Source organism: Gobius niger (assembly GCF_951799975.1).
Source record: "Gobius niger genome assembly, chromosome: 17".
NCBI lineage: Eukaryota > Metazoa > Chordata > Actinopteri > Gobiiformes > Gobiidae > Gobius > Gobius niger.
The window spans coordinates 13,821,018-13,840,770 of record NC_136868.1 but is presented as its reverse complement, the minus strand read 5'-3'; the positions used below and the strand labels follow the sequence as shown (position 1 = coordinate 13,840,770).

Here is a 19,753-nt window from a genome sequence, read left to right as displayed (position 1 = left end):
TATTTTGTTCATTGATTATATCTTTTATCTTGAGCGTCTCATCTGAAAGTAAATCGCTTGGTGCCTTAAGCGGAACTACTGACGCGGAGTTGTTTCCAGGGGGATCAGTAAAGATGGTGAACCTAAATATATTCCAAACAAATGTAACATGCTGAATCAAGTTCAAGCTTTACAGTTTCGACAGGAATATGTTGCTTTTATGTAATTGGAGTGTGACGAGACCTTGAAGGCAACCGAGGATTTGTGGTGATCACAGGGTGTCGCGTGTATATTAGGTCGTAATGACATTGACAGCCGCTTGTTTTGGACATGTCAACTTGAGAGTAGCACCGCACTGATACAAGCTCCGCCTAATGTTATGATGATTTTTACACTGCCGAAAGTTTTTTGACCATAAACGGATCTAAACCGTTAAGAAACGCGACAATGGCTTTACTTCTCGGTAGTTTTCTTCGGAACCAACGGATTATTTTATCTGCATCTCTAAAGCGAAACTTCCAGATCTCAAAACCACATCCACCGAGACGAGAGTGTCATGTCCGCTGTCTCAGGAAAACAAACGCGACAAGACCTGCACTTCTTCCGATAAATGGCAGGAACCTGAGCTTCCATCCTGCTCTTAAAAGATGTTCACCCCGGGACTCTGCAGGAGTGTCCCGCTGTGAACACTTCCACACTTCGGCTCCACGACGGGCTATTCCCGCCCCCCTCGTGTGGATGGTGCTCAAGCCCCTGCAGAAGCTCCTGGCCATCATACTGGGGAGGTGAGTGACATACAAATATATGGAAGGACATTTTAATGAAACTTTTCATTCAAAGAGGGGGTATTATGCTTTTTTCAATCACATAGCACCAGTCTATAGCACACTACAATGATGACGAAACCTTCTGTTGGTCTGTAAATGCAGTAAATTAGAATAACTGCCTTGTATAAAATTGCTCTCTCAAAATGGCTGTAGTGAATGTCTTGAAATAGGCCTCTGTCTCTTTAAGAACCTCTGAGCCTTTCAGACACGCCCCCTCCACACGCTGTCTGTGGCATCAGTGGGGAGGGGGTTCTGCTGAGGAGCAGTGGTTGGTTACTCGGCTGGTGACGAAAGCTCGGAGGCGTCTCCAAGAGGTGGGGGCGTTCCTAGGAGGACTCAGGCAAACCTATCCCTAAAATGGCTGCCATCAGAGTTTTTACCAATGGCCGCTGGCTGCCCTGCTTTTTGACCACAAACGTGGGGGCCGCCATTGCTCCGCCGTTGCTGTAGTACCTCCATATCGCCGCTAGGCCCCCATTGAAAAGCATTGGACTTTAGACACGTTAAAAACTACTTTAAAGCCTGGTTTCAATTGTTTCAACACTAGACTAGGCTAGATCTTCCTCCTGAGATAACGCTGGGTTAATCACAATATATGAAACCAGGCTGGTTTTCGTAATATGAATTTTTGAAATCTCGTACTTAATGAGGCTCGGACTGTTAGCATTGGAGCTGCACGAGCTACATGTCACGCAAGGGCCGAGTCTACGGTGAAAATACCGCCCGTATGTCCTTTTTAGGAACATGCTTCGTCAGAGCTGGGGAGGAGGAGTCTGTAAATCCACCATCAATTCCCCCACGGCCGTGGTCATTCTGGTAAACGGGGAGGAGTGAGCATAAGACGTCCATTATTTCTACAGTCTATGGTTTTTACAGATTACTCAAAAATACGTGAATGTGCCAAGGCAACACTTCAGGCATGTTTTTAATGAGGGAATGACATAATAACATGATGTAAAGCTTGAAAAAGTCCATTTTGCATAATACCCCCCCTTTAATCAAAATGACCACATGTAATTTTGATTAAATTACAAAATTACAGGTGGAATTGTTCTTAATGTATCCATTAAAAACAAGAACAATGTGTTATTGTTGTTAATGGTTGACTTACAAAATGATGGCTTAACTGACAAACATGAGTGTCACATCGCAATAAAGCATGTATTTGTTCACAAAAGTACTTTATTTATGTGCGTTTAAGTGGCAAGCTGCCAACTTTTCCAAATGTCACCAATACATACTCCACCCTTGAGTGTCAGGGCTTGTTTTCTTGTGAAACTATTTTACAAACGTGCAGAAACTTGTTTACCGGGCTTAAGATGGCCTCTACTGGCCCAGACTATATGCATAAATCTTTGTCCGGGGTTTGCATTTCTAGAAGCGATTTCCTACCTTCCTTAGGCCCAAAGCGCCAAGGAAAACAGTCACTCATTCACACTCTCATTCATACACCAACGTACACAGACACTGGAGCTGGGATTGAAATCCCCGACCTTATCATGACACGACCTGCTCTACCAACTGCGCCACTGCCGTCCCACATGTAAACGTACTGTTCTCGTAAGTGTCCTCTGGCCTGGGCACTTCATTTTCCCCATTTAACCAGAAACATCATTCTCCGTCAAGGTAATTCTTACCAAGATCCTGGCTCAAAATCTTGAGGGGGAGTCGCCCATTTCTCCTGACATTTTACCCCAACAGCATCAAAGTTGCTAAAATTTCAACAGCAGCAAAATCTACACGAAGTCTGCAAATTGTCCCTGGAGTATTTTCTGTCAAGGTACAAAAGTCAAAGATTTGTACAGTGACATGTTATTTATTTATTTATTTGACAGGTAGCCTGGCTAACACCAGACTAAAATCACAAGTGATATTTAGTCTGGGGACCACCAATTAATTTTCTCGTAGGAGAGGTGTGGTTTACAAAAAAATAAATTGTCTATCATGCGTCTGCACGTAGCCACAGCCAATCGTATCATCGTATGAGATGACGTATGATGTATCCGCTGTAAACTTTTGAGCTAAATTATTTAGAACAAGGTCTAAAGCTTGATCGAAAAATACCATCGCGTCTGCTGCTGTCATGTTGGATCCGTAAATAAACTTTTTTTTTTATATCCGTAAATAAACTACAAGCTTCCGTATATCAAATAGCTCGACATCATCTTGCCGGCCCTCCTCGTTCTGTGATTGGTTCCCAAATCCATGCAAAAATTTCGGCCATGGTCCCCAGGCTGCTGTGCAGATCGAAATGATTCGAGCACACACTGCAGTCTGGCGTTAGCCAGGTTATTTGACAGGGTCATTGCACAACAAATGTGTTGCACAGACCAGAGATAGCTACATGCTAATTTTCATCTGTAGTCCCTGGGCAGAGGCAAAGTGACAGTCTCCTCTGGAGGAAGCTTGCGTTTTTCTACATCCTTCCCCTTCACAAGATTTCACAAACATTCTCAGGGGCTGGGGGGCCAAATCATGAAGAATTTTATACACTAAACTTACATTCGAAAACAAAATGAAATGTTTGTTTTTCTTCGCAATGTTACAGTGGTATGAAACAGGTTTTTTATCTAAAATTTTGAGTGCCTGTTTGTACAAGCTTTGGAGCAACTGTAACACAGAGTTGATTGATAGAGACCAAGTTGTGATGCAATATAACCATAGAGCACACTCCATCTGTCTGCAGGAGTATAAGGAAATGGTGGGTGGCGCTTCCAGATAACCGCAGACAGCTCCTGCGTGAGTGGATGTGGCTTCAACGCTGGAGACTGGCAGCGGGGGCCGGTGTGACTCTGGTGATAATAGCCGTACTCCTTTTCACACACCTGGACCAGACACCGCTGACGGGACGGACACGCCTTGTGGTGTTCAGCAAAGAGAACTACATGGAGTTGGCAGCTCTCCTGTCAAATGAGGTGAGTGGGTGGGAGGATTATTATGAATAGTTTTACACAGCAGGCAATGATGTGGATGAAGGGATAAATAGTATGTGTTGTAAAGTTCAATTATTAGTTTGATTTGAGCACGTATTCTATTTTTGTTCCCATAATATAGCCAACTAAAAGTTAAAATCCCCCAAAATCAAAATCCCCACAGTGAACTTCTACTAATTGGGACAATCTCGGCAACAAGACCTACATATACAGTGGGGAAAAAATGTGTCCAAAATCTATTAGAAAGTCTACGGGAAACTGACCAAATCCTTTTTTTCCCCACTGTAATTTACAATCCTCTACCCTAGCTGAACATGAGTATGCTTTGTGTGTGTGTCAGTACATGGAGGAGTTTGCAGAGCTGATGTTGCCGGTGTCTGACAATCGGCAAAAAGTCGTAGAACGGGTCATTCAGCACCTTGTTCAAAGGAACAAAGACATCCCTGAGATCTCTGAGGTCGACTGGACTGTCCATGTGGTGCAGGACCCCAAAGTCAATGCCTTTGTCCTCCCAGTGAGTGCAACAAAGACTCAAATCTCCCTGCCACTAACAACTCGAAGGCTTTGCATAATTGGCTCACAGTTTTGTTACTTAACTTTCAACAGAATGGGAAGGTGTTTGTCTTCACTGGGATGCTCGAAGCTGTTGCAGATGTTCATCAGCTCACTATCGTTCTGGGACATGAGATGGCCCACGCTTTACTGGGACACTCGGTAAGTGAAGTACAAAGCACTTTAGGGCTTGAAGGCAGTTATGCAAATTAGAAAGAAACTCTCAAGTGCTGACTTGGCATACATTGCATTTACTTTTCTGTAATAATGTTTTATGCATAATATCTTGAATAAAATATTAACTTAAATTAAGCTGCAACAGAAGCCAATAATGTTTCTTCAATGTCACGGCTTGTTACACTTTAAAGGAACAGGCCGTTTGGGTCCATAGGAATATGCTGGGTAAGGCTAAATGCTAACAACAACTTTGGTCTTTTTGCGTGACAGAGCGCACTTACAAAGACGAATCAACTCGTCTAAGCTCAGGAAACATATCTTAGTATTGAAAAACGGGGGCCAGTTCCTTTAAGCCCTCAATTCAAGACAATTAACGTTACATTTTATAACTTGTGCCCCTAGAGGCCATAAGCACCACTGCAGGTGTCGTAGCATGTTGCGTTTTTTTTTCTCATTAATTGTCCATGAGAGTAAATGCTACACTGACAGAAAAGACAAAGGGAGAGAGGGATATTGTACATCCAATTACACAATGGAGATCATTTTACATTAGTTCCATTTGGTTTGTATTGGTGACACCTACCCAGAGACAGCGAAGTTGCAATTATGATTACTTAGTACTGCTTTGAACCGTATCAGTGTTATAATAATAAGTAACTTGTTTACCTTAATAAATCCTTTTTGTAGTCCGTCTGGGAGTAATACAAGTGCAGATGATGATTGGGGGTCTTTCATCTTCCTCTGGTGTCTCTGGCCAGAAAGCCACACTTGCAGCTCTCCTGCACGGGGTCGTAGGCGCAATACACACTAATAGAATCATAAAGAAGAAGATAACAGGCTAACGGGCACAGCTAACTGCGGGCTAGCGCCACTTAAACAGTTTTTACAGCCAAAGTTGAGTGAAAAAAATTATCTCCATTGTGTAATTGGATGCACGATATCCCTCTCTCCCTTTGTCTTTTCTGTCAGCGTTGTGTTTACTCTCACGGACAATTAATGAGTAAAAAACGCAACGTGCTACGACACCTGCAGTGGCACTTATGGCCTCTAGGGGCATGAGTTACTTAGTACTGCTTTAATATCATTTTAGTGATGATGTAGCCTTATAAACCACACCCACCTGCGCGAAAGAAGGTGGGTGTGGCCACAGACGGTAAACAAGTTGTTGATTGGCGGCTAAGGCCTAGCCGAACCAATCAAAACCGTCACAGAGAAATGACAAGGTTACGTCACTCACTGCACCACTATGTTGTTAGTTCAATTAACGTTAACATAAGGCAAAGCTAATCATGGATGAACTAGTCGAGGATTTTGCCTCACGTTCTCCGCGTGAGTTTATATTCACTTCATATTTTTTTTAATTGGACACAGCTGTCGTCACGTCCGCTAATTGCTAATTGGTTTATTTCACTGACAATCTGTGCGTGTTAGGCCCGCCCATTCAAACTGCTCCAATTGCTCCGTGACCAGACTAATTCCCTGCGTGGAATGGACAGGGAAGAGTATGGCAGAGCCAGGCAAGTGATGATGAGTAATTATGTTAAATTACTATTGTCATTTTATATTGCAGTGAGTTATATTATGCTTGTGAACAAGCCACCTGCACCCTTAGCTGTGAATATTAGCCATGTGTCCTGAGCCTTTTCCTGTCAGCGCATGAGGGAGCATCAGTTGCGGTGGCGTTGCATCAGCCAGAGCTTAAGTCTCTCTCACATTAACCTCCAAAGACACTCTAATTCTTTGTCTTTGCCTGAGTGGCTGTTGCACTGTTGACTCAGGGCACTTCTGTACTTTATGAACTCTCCACAGACTGCTGGTTTTGCTCCAGCCATAAAACGGCATTTGTTCTTGTTCTCAAAAAGTGTTTAATGAAGTTGTGGGTATTTCCAGACTTTAAACGTCCTCTGAGGAAATGCTTGAAGGAGATTTTAATTAGACGAAGCGAATGGGCATCGATGGGCTCTGTATTACCCAGTAGGTGTGCTCTATTGGATTTCCCTGTTAAAACCTTTAAATCTGCTGCTGCGAATAAGTTTCACTGAAATAGATGGGAACGATCAATATGCTTTTCACACCTTTCCCAAAAGTTTTACCTCTGTTTTCTTTCTGTTTCACTTTCTTAGATACGGTTCAGTCAGCCTTTGTTGATACCTTTTCTTCCACTGTGGTTATTGCACATCTTTCTTTTCTGTCCGCAGGCAGAACAAGCCAGTCTGTCACACGTGGTGGACCTCCTGTCTCTGATTCTGCTGACAGCCATATGGGCCATTTGTCCCAGAGATAGCCTCGCACTGCTGGGGCACTGGGCACAGGAGAAGCTCACTCAGGTAACGTTCAGAAAAGTTATGCCTTAGTAATAATTATCACGCCTACACCCACACCGAGATTATCATTAAACATGGTATTTGTATGGTCGGTGGATAGAGCTGCACCACTTTTTCAATCCAACTACTGCATAATTATCACTGTTGATTTGATAATCATGATAATCATGACAAAGAAGAATATAATGATGTGCCATGAAACTATAAGAGAGACAAACAATTTGTCATTACATGAGTAAGAAGCCCTAATTTTGTAATTTATATTTATCTAATAAAGAATGTTTTTTTTTTTTCTCAGCTGATGTTCAGCCGTCCTTACAGTAGGAAACTAGAAGCAGAAGCTGATGAAGTGGGTCTACAGTTGGCTGCGAAGGTATCATTTATAACAATATATTCCATTAAGCTCTTAACTGTACTTTGTCTTATAGACACTAGGTGGCACTGTTGCCATAGTAAACTACAAGGAACAGTCACTCAGGCTGTAAACTCAGTCAGACCTGAGTTTACAGCCTGAATGTTTTCCTGAATGCAGAGACTGGAGTGAGTTTTGTCCGTTTAGGGGTGTGCAGATGTGCGGGCCGGCCCGGTGTTTTGGCAGCAGATGGAGATGAGGGACCGGCTGCAGGGAGAACTGGAGCTGCCCGAGTGGCTCTCCACGCACCCCTCCCACAAGAACAGATACACTCAGATGGATCGCCTCATACCACAGGTACAAGCAACTACCTAGAGCTAAACACATGAGGCAACAGTACAGCTATCTAAAACTTTTAGTGGTGCTACAATTATAAATACGGTCTAAATGCAGCATACAGAATGAAATATTTTGGTTTTGATTGACCCAAAATACTCTTTTCGATTCTGCAATGCTTGAGGATTGTACCATAGAGATAGATTAGATACAATAAATGTCAATGGAAAAATATAATTTACTCCTGAACTAGAAGATAGATCTGGGCATAAGGTCATTACCACGGCATCTCTTTTCTATCGAACATTGCTCTTGATACTGTGTAGTACTAGTTTTACAACGTGACCATCCTCTGTTTTTCTTAGCTTCTCTTAAAATGTCTACCAAATGTTTACCAAATGCTTTTCATACAGCTAATTTAAAGTAGTCTAGTCAGACTGGGCCAACACCTGTATAGGAGGAAGAGGCTTACCTGTAGGAACTGTTGGAAGGATCTTAATGGAACTAATGAAGCATCTGGAGAGACCAACTTGCACCTGCAGCCACGGGGAAGGGGCACAAAGGAAGGAGACGCTTGGTAGGAAGGAAAAAGAGGTTGCAGGTTTTAGGGCAGGTTCGTTCTTTTTTTTTTTTATTGCTACACTGGGACTTGTGCCTGAATTAATGAATTTACCTTTAGGCTCTGAGATTGGGACCAGAGAAAAAAATCAGCTCGATATAAGAAGTTCTGCTCCTGCCGTAGTCAGACAAATCAATGGTGTCTTTAGGCAATGAGGAAATGAGCAGACAGTTAAGACTTCCAAGGAAAGGGCAACAACTGCACTAGTAACAAGGGAGGTAGTGATTGAAACATGGCGATACAGGTACACGTGGATTTTGAAGTGTCTTAAGTCACCAATATAAGCCGTACTTTACTTTGTTGTCCATTAATAACATGGAAATAGAAGGGGAATAATAGGAAATAATTAAGGTTATGATTGTTTAAATTCATCGGGTGCCAGTGCCTTTCACATTGTTATTACCCCTCCCCTCGTGCTGCATTGACCTGTAGCAGCAGCCGTTGCACTGAGCAGGTCGCAGCCACAGGCAGTGTCCTGAAAATCGCAGATAAACACTTTGTTTTTCCTCCTATCTCCTCACCGCACTTCCATAGCACCACAGGAGTAGGACAAAGGCAGAGAGAATGATGCATAATGTGGTGGTTTTAACCTTCGGGGGAAGAGGTGACGCCTTGAAGCTTCTTGCGAGAGCACTCCACCTCCACGATTGGAGAAAAGCGCATTAAGTCCACTTGTAGCGCGGAAGGAAGGCCTGTTGAGCAGAGTGAGCAAAGTGCATTTGGCCTTGTGCAAGAATGTAAGTGCAGGATTAATGAGTGGGGTTGGTTGTGAAACAAGCAGAAAGCCTCTAACGACTGGTTGGTGAGTTTATCTTTCCATTTATGTCTTTATAAAGATATCTTGCTTGTCACTCACTGTGTTTTTTTAATGCCTCCATCAAGCAAAGGTACAAGTTCCAAACTGTAAAAGAGAAAACCGTTGTGAAGATGAAAGCTTTCATGAATGAACTGATTAAAACTTCTTCCAAATAATCGTGAATGCAATATTATGTTTCTATTGTTGTGCATTGTTGTCTATTGCATAGTATATCTTGAGGGTAGATACAAAATCTTGCATATCAGCGCTCTCAATTGATAAGACAGTGTTTGTGACACATTTCCCCTAAACATTACAGCACACCGTGTTCTTTATCAGGACCAAATTCACAAAGCTCCACACTGCAAGTACAAAAGCACTTGTAAAAATCATGAACTTTGTAGTGAAAACCGGCAGACATAAAACGACTCACCTCTTACCCCCCGCCACATTTTCTCCAGTTCAGTTTACCCAAATCTAAAAGCTTCTCGACTGGAGCTTACAGCCTCTAGGCCAGAGTAACGCCTCATTTGAAAGCTAAGACCTGCATCTTGGCCAGGACACTCTTGAAAAAGAGATTTTTAATCTCGGTGAGTTTAATGCTGGATAAATAAAGGACAAAAAAACAGACCTACTTTGTTGCGTTGTTACAATGTTTTTGTCACATTTTTAAGGGTTTTTGACGCGTTTTCTTAGGGTTGCGTTTTTGTTGTGTTTTTGTTGCTTTTTTGCCACTTTTAGATTTGGGTGAAGCCATATGTTCTGGGTTCAATTGGGGGTTAAGAGGTTAAACATACTCCATAACAGCAACACCAAATGGGGCGACGGTGGCGCAGCTGGTAAAGCGGGTCTTCTTGTGATTGGAAGGTCGTGGGTTCAAATCTCAGCTCCCACAAGTGCACACTGTCATTGTGTCCTTGGGCAAGACACTTCAACCCTGCTTGCCTCCAGTGTCTGTGTACACTGGTGAATGAATGAGAGAGTGAATGGTTCCTTACTGTAAAGCTCTTTGGGCCTGATAAAGGTAGAAAAGCGCTATATAAGTTGAGTCCATTTACCATTTAAACACAAGGGGCTGGATCTTGCGTTTCAAAACGCAGACTATAGCGTAACATTTGCGCTGAGTAGGAGCGTACTTTGTGGTCTTGCAGCTCCAGACGTAGTGCATTTAAGTGGGAAGTACGTTGGGCGGAGAAATGCTTTTTCCTCCAACAAGATCGACTCCACTGCCTGAATGGGATGAGGGAAAGAGGTTGTGGGGGGTGAACATGTGCATTTTTGTTTTGTTTCGCGTTTATGGCCAAGCAAGGGCAATATGCTGCATCTCTTTCTCTCAAGACATGAACATTGTTTAGAGCATGATGGGGTTAATAAAGTTTTTAGTTTGACCTGTGAAAGCCTGTAATGTTTAAGGACGAACACTAGGCAGCGCCAAGTAAACTAGGAAATTAATGTCACGGTTCTCCCATCAGAGCAGTCTCAATTTGATCTGGCCCAATGTATTCTCATATGAAACTGCAAAGGCGAGCAAAGGTATGTTAACTTCTTGCATGTGTGCTGTGAAGAACGGCTCTGGCAAAGGATAAAGAGAAGCATTTTGGGTTCAAACCTTTGGCTTGTGCAGGGAATAACATTTGATGTCTTATCGAACAAAGATACTGACGTTGATCTTCCTCTCCCTACTCACCCCCCCCCCCCCCCCCCCTCTCTTTTTCTTTTAGGCTCTTGTGTTGAGGGAAAACTGTGTGTGTCCTGCTCTACCCAAATCAGACCCTCGAGTAGTCTTCTCCAAAAGTGTTGACCGGTTGCTGGAAAACGCCAAAAACCAAACCAAGTCCGTGGGGGAGCTGAAGCCCCACGGTCCGGTCTCCTCGCTCCCCACTGCTGCACTCATGGCCCTGGCGCCTCAACCTCTGTCTTTAACTGCTGATCAAGAAAACAAGGTGCAGATTTTAGACAATGCAGCAGTCACTTCTGAGGAATTGGACAGCGCTGACCCTGAAGTGCAGTGCTCCAGTTCTGAAAAGTAGCACTCAACTACTGAAGGAGCAGCTTTTGACCATTGTGTAGGATTTTTAGATGCATATTCTAGAGCAATTGAATGAAATGGCCCTAAATGTCCAGGAAGTTTACATGAAATCGTTTTTCTGTGTTGCAAGAATGTGAAACTGTGTATTTTTTCCACTGCGACAAAAAAAAAAAAAAATCCAAAATGGGCTTTGTTCAGGGTATTTTCCACAGTAATTCCATTTGTGTCAAGACGGTGGCCATTTGCAGTTGTCTTTAAGTCTCATCCCGTAAATACTTCTTTTCTCACAAAAAATGAGTACTCCATAGTGGTAGAGATACAGTATATCATATAAATGCCTATAGTTACTTTGGGATGGCTAAAATAGCATGATACAGATCCTTTAATATCCGTCTGTAGCAAAATCAATGTGGCATAGCTCTTATTTTCTTAGAAACTAGTCAGGAATGGAAGAGATTTATTTTTGTTAACAGTCCCGTAGCTTTATAAAATGATTTGTAAGCAGCCCACCCACTTCAGACCAGATACAACATACTGCAGACAAAATAACTGGCATATACACTGTAGCTTAAGATTGCAAGGCCATGGGAATGTAATGCATGTGGCTGACTACAAAGATACGACATTAATGAGACAACATAAGTGGGGAAATGCTGAATTAATTAGTAAAGACTCCATGCATTGCAATATTAATGTGTGCATTATTCATGGGCTTACGGCAACAGGGGAGAGTGGGTGCTTCTTTTTGCTTGCATGATAGAAAGTTGTCCGTGACCGGCAAAGGACTCCCGTCTATACTCTCATTATTGTTCCCGTCTTCTTCACATGCTACACATACACCATTTAAAAGCACAGTATATATCTCAGCCTAAGGTACTTGACAGTGTAAATCTATGCAGTTGGAGTTGTTTGCAGGTTCAGAAAAACTGCCGTCGATGTGGGGAATACCAATAGCCATCATTAGACTTTGTAAAATCTTTCAAGGGAGTTTTGTGAAGGCTTATTTAACATGGCAAGTTGAGTAAGAAAACATTTGTATTTACTGTAACAGCCTGAGGGAGCTGTCTAAATGACTTGGTTTGTATTTCTGTATTCAGATGCTGCACTGAATGCCACATCTGGGGATGCTGTGAAATAAAATCCTGTTAATTTATAGGCGTCTCTCATACCGTTCAACATTGGATTGGTTGCTTGTACTGGTGCGTAAATACATTTGGTTCAAGTTTCACATATGCAGGCACGAACACCAAAAATAACGTTTGATCACGGTAATCGAGGGGATTATACACTGCTTGACCCCCCAAAGGTCGCCACATGGTCACGCTCTAATATTATGTTGCATTTAGCCTTGATTACAGCACGTATTTGCTGTGTTGTTTCAATAAGCTTCTGCAATATCAAAAGATCCAGTGTTGCATTCATTTCTCCCCAAGATCTTGCATTGATGATGGGAGACTGTGACCACTGCGCAAAGCCTTCTCCAGCACATACCAAGACAAGATTCTCAGTGGGGTTAAGATCTGGATGTGAACCCGATAAATCCTGGCACTGTCACCTTGTAATATGCCCGTGCCGTCAGGGAAGAAGAAATCCGTGAATAATAATAGTAATAAAATGATAATAACCTGGTCATTCAGGATGTTCAGGTCGTCAGCTGATCTCATATTTTGGGCACAGAGTGTTGCTGAACCTAGACCTGACCAACTGCAGCAACCTCAGATCCGAACAATTAGTTAAATCCGAGTGGCTACTTTATTTTGGTCATGTACATCAATCCATTTTAACATTGTGATGACGGACATGGAAAGTAGAGCAGGTGCTTCACAGCTAGAAGGTCCCGGGTTCGATCCCCGGCCAGACGGGGTGTTTCTGTGTGGAGTTTGCATGTTCTCCTCGTGTCTGCGTAGGTTTCCTCCATGTACTCCGGTTTCCCTTACCATTACAAACATGTACAATAAGCCAGAGTGAATGAGAGTGTATGAGTATGAGACGAGTATGGAGTGAATGAATAATGACTACTGTGTGGCTCTATACAATCACAATACAAGTGTAAGCCATTATTATTAGCTCGTCAGACAGTGGTGTAGGTGGGTTGGAGGATGCCATGTAAAGTAAAAAACAAATCTGATTCTATAGATTGAGCCAGAGTTTCTCAAAAACTGTGGCTCTGTGTGGTTCTCCCAGTCTCCTCCTATGGTCAGTATCTAATTGCTTAAAAGGTAGTCAGAGAAATTAACATCTGTCTGACCCCCAGCATAATACAGGTGATTGTTTCGTGTATAAGAACATGATTTGTATCAGTGTGCAGTTATGTGAAAATCTTGCTCTTCTCCTGTACCAGATACAGCCTTGAAACATCTAAAAAAAAAAACAAAGAGTCGGAAATAGTTTCACAAAAATAGACTTTTTTTTTTTTTTTTTTTAAGTGCCGCTTTGATTTCAGTTTGCTGGCTTGCAATTAGCTCGTTCTGCAAAACACAAGCACTTATCACAGTAACAATCATAAAGGGGGACACTAGAACATTAAGGAAGAGAATAATTAGTTCTCTGTTGACCTTGGTTCGGTTTGTTTTAATGCGCTGTTTTTCTAGTGCGCAGCTGCATGAGAAAGGATAGGATTTGCATATCAAAATCTTTCAATGCGGTTTCAAGTGGTAGCCAAGAAGATAAAAGGATTGGAAGAAACAAGGGGTGTGCATGTAGATTCAGATTAATGTTGAGTCAAATGTTGTACAAAATAGAGGATTACAGACACAGGTGGATATTTCCTGCGTGTGTGAGGAGGAATCAAAACGACTTTACATCGCATAATATAAATGGCGAGGAACAGCTTTGAGAACCACCGACACCAGACTCCGGGGAAATACTTTTGTGTGCTATAAAGCCGATCAGACAGATGTAAAGTTTAAGATTTCATAAAGGCAGAGAGATTAAACCAATGTAATCGTATTTCAATCCGAGCTGAGAATCCCCTGCTGTAAACCTAGTCACACGCCTCCTGCATTGCTGCCAACTGTTCCGACTTTTCTCTTTTTCGAGGCTGTCACACCTGTAGTCTGCTGTGTAGGCGACAGTGGCTTAGTTGGTTTGCCCACGTATCCAAAGGTCGCCGGTTCGAAACCTGACTCTGATTGGTGCATACAGTCGTGTCGTTTGGCAAGACACTTCACCCACCTTGCCCATGTAGAAATGTAGTTTGCAAAGAAAGGAGCAGTGCTTAAGAGAGAACACATGGAAAGTCGGATGTTATGTGAGCCAACAGATGAGCTACTGTATATCAAATTGCTGGAGAAGTTAAAGGACTAGGCCACCGTTTTTAATAATACCTTAGGAGCACTTTGACTTTACTGTGCGGATGTCGAAGTGCTCCTAAGGTATTATTAAGCCTTACAATATAGTACCCCTATTTATCCACTTACTTATCCACTTGTTCAATAAAGGACACAAAGACTGTTTAAAAAAGGAATTTAAATACAGTTTATTTAGGCCTAATTAAAAGTCAAGGTAAAACATTGAAAAGGCTAAAAGAACGGGGACTTAAAATACTAAAAGTTGGAGCGGATGTGCTTGGGGTGCTGTCAATCCGGAAGTCGAGGAAGAGGGGTCCTGCCGGCTCGGGGAAGCTCCATCGTTGGTCCAGTGGTCCGCCTCGGGGCACGTGAGCTGGAGGAGCCTGCCGCCACTGCTCGAGGGGGACAACCCTGCCCTCGCTCCCTCACCGCCTTCACGCGTCCCGACCTGATGTGTCGTCGTGCCCCGTTCTGTCCTTAGCGTCCTGCTCAGTGACGTGCACAGACATTTTGAGGGGTGCAGGTGCTCAACCAAGGCAAAAGGTCGCATCTAACTTCACCCCAGTTTGGAGCTTTTGGACCTTTGCTGGGAGAGGCTAAATGCTAAGAACGTCTTTGTTCTATTTGTGTGACTGAGCGCACACACAAAGACCAGACAGTTACGCGTCAACTCGTCTAAGCTCAGGTAAGAACATATAAAGTTTAAGCATAAAGTTCTGAGTGTTTTATGTGATGGACAGTTATAGTCAGCTCCTATCATAAGCCAATGTTGGTCTGTGTCTGTCATTTATTTATAAATTATGACCTACTTTCTGGATTTTAGAAGCACATTTTCCTCGGGATCTAATGGAGTCTTCGTGTTTCGTGGTCACATCGCCGCAGCCCCCCCCCCCCCCCTCCCTTCCTCAGACAGAGCCCAACATGAGCCGCAACAGATGACACAGTCGCCTGCAGAGGTAACTGTAATGAGTGCGTTTACAACAGACACTGTGGGCTGAGTCCAAACAATACCACAACAGAAGGCTTCATAAAAATAAAAACACAAAGGAAGCGTTAGATTTATTGAGTACTTAAATAGGAGCACTATGTTTTGAAGAATTAACTGGCCAACGAAACAAAGCGAATGTTTAATATGACACATCAGAAAATACATTGTGGGTCACCTGCAGGACACTCGACCTGCCTTGCCAGGTCGAGTGTCCTGCCTTGCCACCTTTGTCCCTTTTTTTTTTATATATATATATGGCCATTTTCCAGGGGGTGGCATAATGGGGGGTTTAGTTGTGCTGTTAACAGAGCTGATTGATTAAACTTAATGTAGGATTTTACTTCAATGCTGGATAATGTAAGTTTATGTGCAAAGCCATTACCAAGGCATATAAAAGCGTGCTGGAACCAAAAAGGCCCGGATGAGGCAAAAATGAAAGGAATTTATTTGCACAGACCTTTCATTTTTTGCCTCATCCATTACCAAAACATTATGCACAGGGCCTTCCCAATGTTACTGTCGTTTTGGAGTTGTTCCAAATAAGCATCTTAGTGCCTCTAAATGGACCATAGTTTGATGTTTGTGTAGTATAGTTAGTTGGCTTGGACTCCTAATCTATCAGGATAAAATACAAGTTGATTAACATTTTTGGACAGAATTTCTAGGCGCAGCCAGGGGCCGGAGGGTGTCCGGTTTGGGAGCCTCAGGATCTCGTCTCTGCTGTTTGCGGATGATGTTGTTCTGATGGCTCCAACGAACCAGGACCTTCAGCACGCACTGGGGCAGTTTGCAGCCGAGTGTGTAGCGGCCGGGATGAGGATCAGCACCTCCAAATCTGAGGCCATGGTTCTCCACCGGAAAAAGGTGGCTTCCCCTCTTCAGGTCGGTGGGGAGTCCTTACCTCAAGTGGAGGAGTTCAAGTATCTCGGGGTCTTGTTCACGAGTGAGGGACGGATGGAGCGTGAGATCGACAGACGGATCGGTGCGGCGTCAGCAGTGATGCGGTCGCTGTATCGGTCTGTCGTGGTGAAGAGGGAGCTGAGTCGGAGGGCAAAGCTCTCGATTTACCGATCGATCTACGTTCCCACCCTCACCTATGGTCATGAGATTTGGGTCATGACCGAAAGGACAAGATCGCGAATACAAGCGGCCGAAATGAGTTTCCTTCGCAGGGTGGCTGGGCGCACCCTCCGAGATCGAGTGAGGAGCTCAGTTACCCGGGAGGAGCTCGGAGTAGAGTCGCTGCTCCTCCACGTCGAAAGGAGCCAGCTGAGGTGGCTCGGGCATCTGTTCCGGATGCCTCCTGGTCGCCTCCCGCGGGAGGTGTTCCAGGCATGTCCTAGTGGGACAAGGCCTCGTGGAAGGCCCAGGACACGGTGGTGGGACTATGTCTCCGAGCTGGCCTGGTGTCGCCTCGGGGTCCCCCCAGAACAGCTGGAGGAGGTGTGTGTGGATCGGGAAGTTTGGGCATCTCTGCTGAGACTGCTGCCCCCGCGACCCGGCCCCGGATAAAGCGGAAGAAAATGGATGGATGGATGGATGGATGGATGGATAACATTTTCTTTGTCAGTTGCCTTTTGCTCTATGCGTACCCCGCCTAAGGTTCAAAGTTTCTTGGATGGACTGTTCTGTAAAATAGGATAACTTTATTGATTTTGTGATGATGACTCATGATGAAAAAACGTATGTGCGCTAAAAAACTACGAGTTAAAGAAACAAGGGGTTTTCATTTTCAATAAACTAAGCAACTAAATAACTAAGTAAAGATTTAACAGTGAAAGATGTGCAGCCCAAAACGATAACAAATTGAAGCCCACAGTGAGGCGCTTACAACAGACAACAGCGAGAGGTCTTTATCCAAAAAAACAAAGAAACCGTCCCCCAAAATAGACGGTTGACAAAGTGGAACCAAGGGATTTGACAGAAGAGGGGGATAGACTTTCAGAGCACTCCTGGGGTGACTTTTATTCAAAGATAGAAACACAGCATTGTCCATGTCTGTCTGTCTGTGTGGCTTTCCGCTCAAACAGCCTGAGGCAAAAAGAAAGTGACTCAGAAATGCAACGTCGACTTTGTGTCTGTGAATTTCACCTTTAAGTCTCATATTGTTTTGTGTTTGTTTATTGAGCCGCCCACCAGAGACTTGGAGACCCCTGACTAAGCGCTGGTAGGTATTCCTGAGTATTGACGAGCTGCAGGAGAAGTGGAGGAAGGTGCCATCAAAGGAGACAGCACTCCCACAACAAAAGCAAAGAAGACTGCGAGGTACTACGTGGCGAACTGGATGTGCCGAATCCCCCAAACAAAACACTCCCACAGCGCGTCAGGGGCAGAGACGGAGCAGCACCGGCGCATCTGCTGTGTAGGTGTCCCAGAATGCAGTCTGCCTGACCCATGACCTCCCCCGCGCACTGTTTTTCAATTTCTCTCCTTTCGCAGCAACACAGACAAGTCTAATATACACAAACAGCAGCTGGTTGAAGCCTATGGAGGGAAGGCGGCGTCGGAAATACCTGGTGCTAAAAGTTGCTATGTCCTTCCGCTGTGTATTAATTATGGATGTGGCGTGTGGGTGTCTGACTGAAATGAATATTTTACTGCTTTTAATCACTGCCTTTGCCAGAGTGATCGAGCATCTGGCTGCGTTACCTGGGTAATTAAAGATGCTGTCTCACACGTGCACACACGCGGGTCTCTGCGGTTGTCCCCACCGCGGGACCGAACGGGTCCACACGCTTACTAATGAGTGCGGATTAAATTTAAAGGAATTGGGCACTCATGGTAAAATTAAGATTCCTCATTATTTTTTGTTTAAGGATGATGGCTGAAACGAAATGGGATCCTCACGCTGCATACCAAAGTGTTTTAATAGGAATAGAGATGAGGTCCAATCACGACAGCCCGTCCAGCAGCCCGGTGATTTATTACTACTGTCCTCTGCTCTGTTTTCCATTAGCACCTTCATTTAAATGTGAGCACACCCAATGCTGTTCGTGATTTTAGGAGTCTTGAGTGTGGTCTTTGTGCCAGAGAGACACGAGTGCAATTTTTAAATGCACTGATGAATGACCACCCAATCTGGCAACGCAAAAATCCTAAATCCATACCATACCATACCAACTTTATTTAAAAACTAACTCTACAGTTGACCAAATAATATAAAACAATGGAAGAATGAATAAAACAGTCCTAACACAAGATGCAGAGTAACATAAATAATGGGTGAATACAACATAATAAAGCCAAGACAAGGTCAGTTATGTAAACATAGGAAATCTGAAAAGCCTATCGAGAAAAAGGTGCGTTTTCAGAAGGGATTCAAACACAGGCAGAGAGACTCAGGTTTGGGGCAGCAACAGAAAAATCCCGATCCCTATGAAGCTTCCATTTAGTAATTGGGACCACAAGCTGCAGCTGATCTGCTAAGAGTAGATCCTACATTTACTCTTAAAATGTTTAAACAGGACCATGGTCAGATCTTTTTTGTTTTAATTTAGTATTACTGCGTGTGTCGTTGCCTGACCAATTGTAAATCTAGATTAACATGACTTGGGTTCATCATATAATCATGTCTGATTGTTGTTTTCTTCAATATCAAACTCTGTCTTTAATTGTTTTGTTACTCTTTTGTTTTTCATCCTCATAATGAGCAAATCAAAGTAAGACGTCAAACATCATATATGGACTAACTGCTAAGAAATTTTTAAGGAATTGACAGTATTTTTCACATTTCTAGAGTACTTTAACAGGCATTTGATCTCTGATTTGTGTAATAATATTCCTCAAAATCATCTTGAGAGCCAGGGGTTCCTGACCTGACAGTAGGGGGACCCGTCTCAAGCAATATCCACAAATATCCACATTGTGTGTTCTTGCCAAATGATACAGGATTGGTGATAAGGTAAACTTATACAGTCGGAGCTCGTGCAAAATTTACACAGACGGTCTATGGGACACGAACTGGGTGCTATCTTACAGTTTGTCAGTGGTGTTCTAGAGATAACAACCCTTGCTAGATCTAGTCTTGGCTGGTGTGATTGTACTGCCACCGTCCAACATGGGGTCATCAAGTCCATCTGAAAATCCCCACTCAACGCACAATTAGTTACTTATGTCCCTTCAGTCTTCCTTATCATCTCCATCTCGACTCATGTGCAATCATGTGTGTTTGAAGAACTAGTCCGGGTTTTAGAGTGTGGCTGGCTGCCCTGATGCTGGTAGAGATTAGGATGTTAACACAGTCCCTCATCTGCCTTCATCGATCCCTTTCCTCGAAGCGGGATCACATTAATACTAACAATGTCAGGTACAAGCTTTGTGGCACCTCTCTCCCTCTCTCTCTTCGTACATCTGCTCCTGTGTCAGTGTTGATTTAAATTTGAATAACCAGCCTTTCTTCTCAGTCATTCAGCAAGCACCTGGTACAGTCTAATGAAGGGAGTGCAGAGAGTGCGACCGGAGGCAGAGGGAACTCGAGAAGGTGAAATGGCTTGAGTACATTTTTCAGTAGGTCCTCACCTGATAATATATGATGAATGTAGCTATAAGAAG

The 19,753-nt window shown here is 43.5% G+C and overlaps 1 protein-coding gene across 1 annotated transcript; it reads left to right on the top strand.

Annotated features, from left to right (window-relative positions):
* Positions 1–35: 35 nt before the first annotated feature.
* On the top strand, positions 36–11,015 carry oma1 (OMA1 zinc metallopeptidase). The gene is made up of 8 exons (XM_079575390.1): positions 36–764; positions 3,493–3,721; positions 4,080–4,253; positions 4,346–4,453; positions 6,667–6,795; positions 7,091–7,165; positions 7,352–7,501; positions 10,617–11,015. The coding sequence occupies exons 1-8, from the start codon at positions 427–429 to the stop codon at positions 10,923–10,925; spliced, it is 1,512 nt and encodes a 503-aa protein (XP_079431516.1). The 5' UTR covers positions 36–426; the 3' UTR covers positions 10,926–11,015.
* The last annotated feature ends 8,738 nt before the right edge of the window (positions 11,016–19,753 follow it).

Bases quoted from the DNA above. Each gene is read 5' to 3' on its own strand.
- oma1 (XM_079575390.1), top strand. From the start codon at position 427: ATGGCTTTACTTCTCGGTAGTTTTCTTCGGAACCAACGGATTATTTTA. The intron at 4,254-4,345 runs GTGAGTGCAACA...AACTTTCAACAG, and splicing joins TCAATGCCTTTGTCCTCCCA to AATGGGAAGGTGTTTGTCTT. The intron at 7,502-10,616 runs GTACAAGCAACT...TTTTTCTTTTAG, and splicing joins TGGATCGCCTCATACCACAG to GCTCTTGTGTTGAGGGAAAA.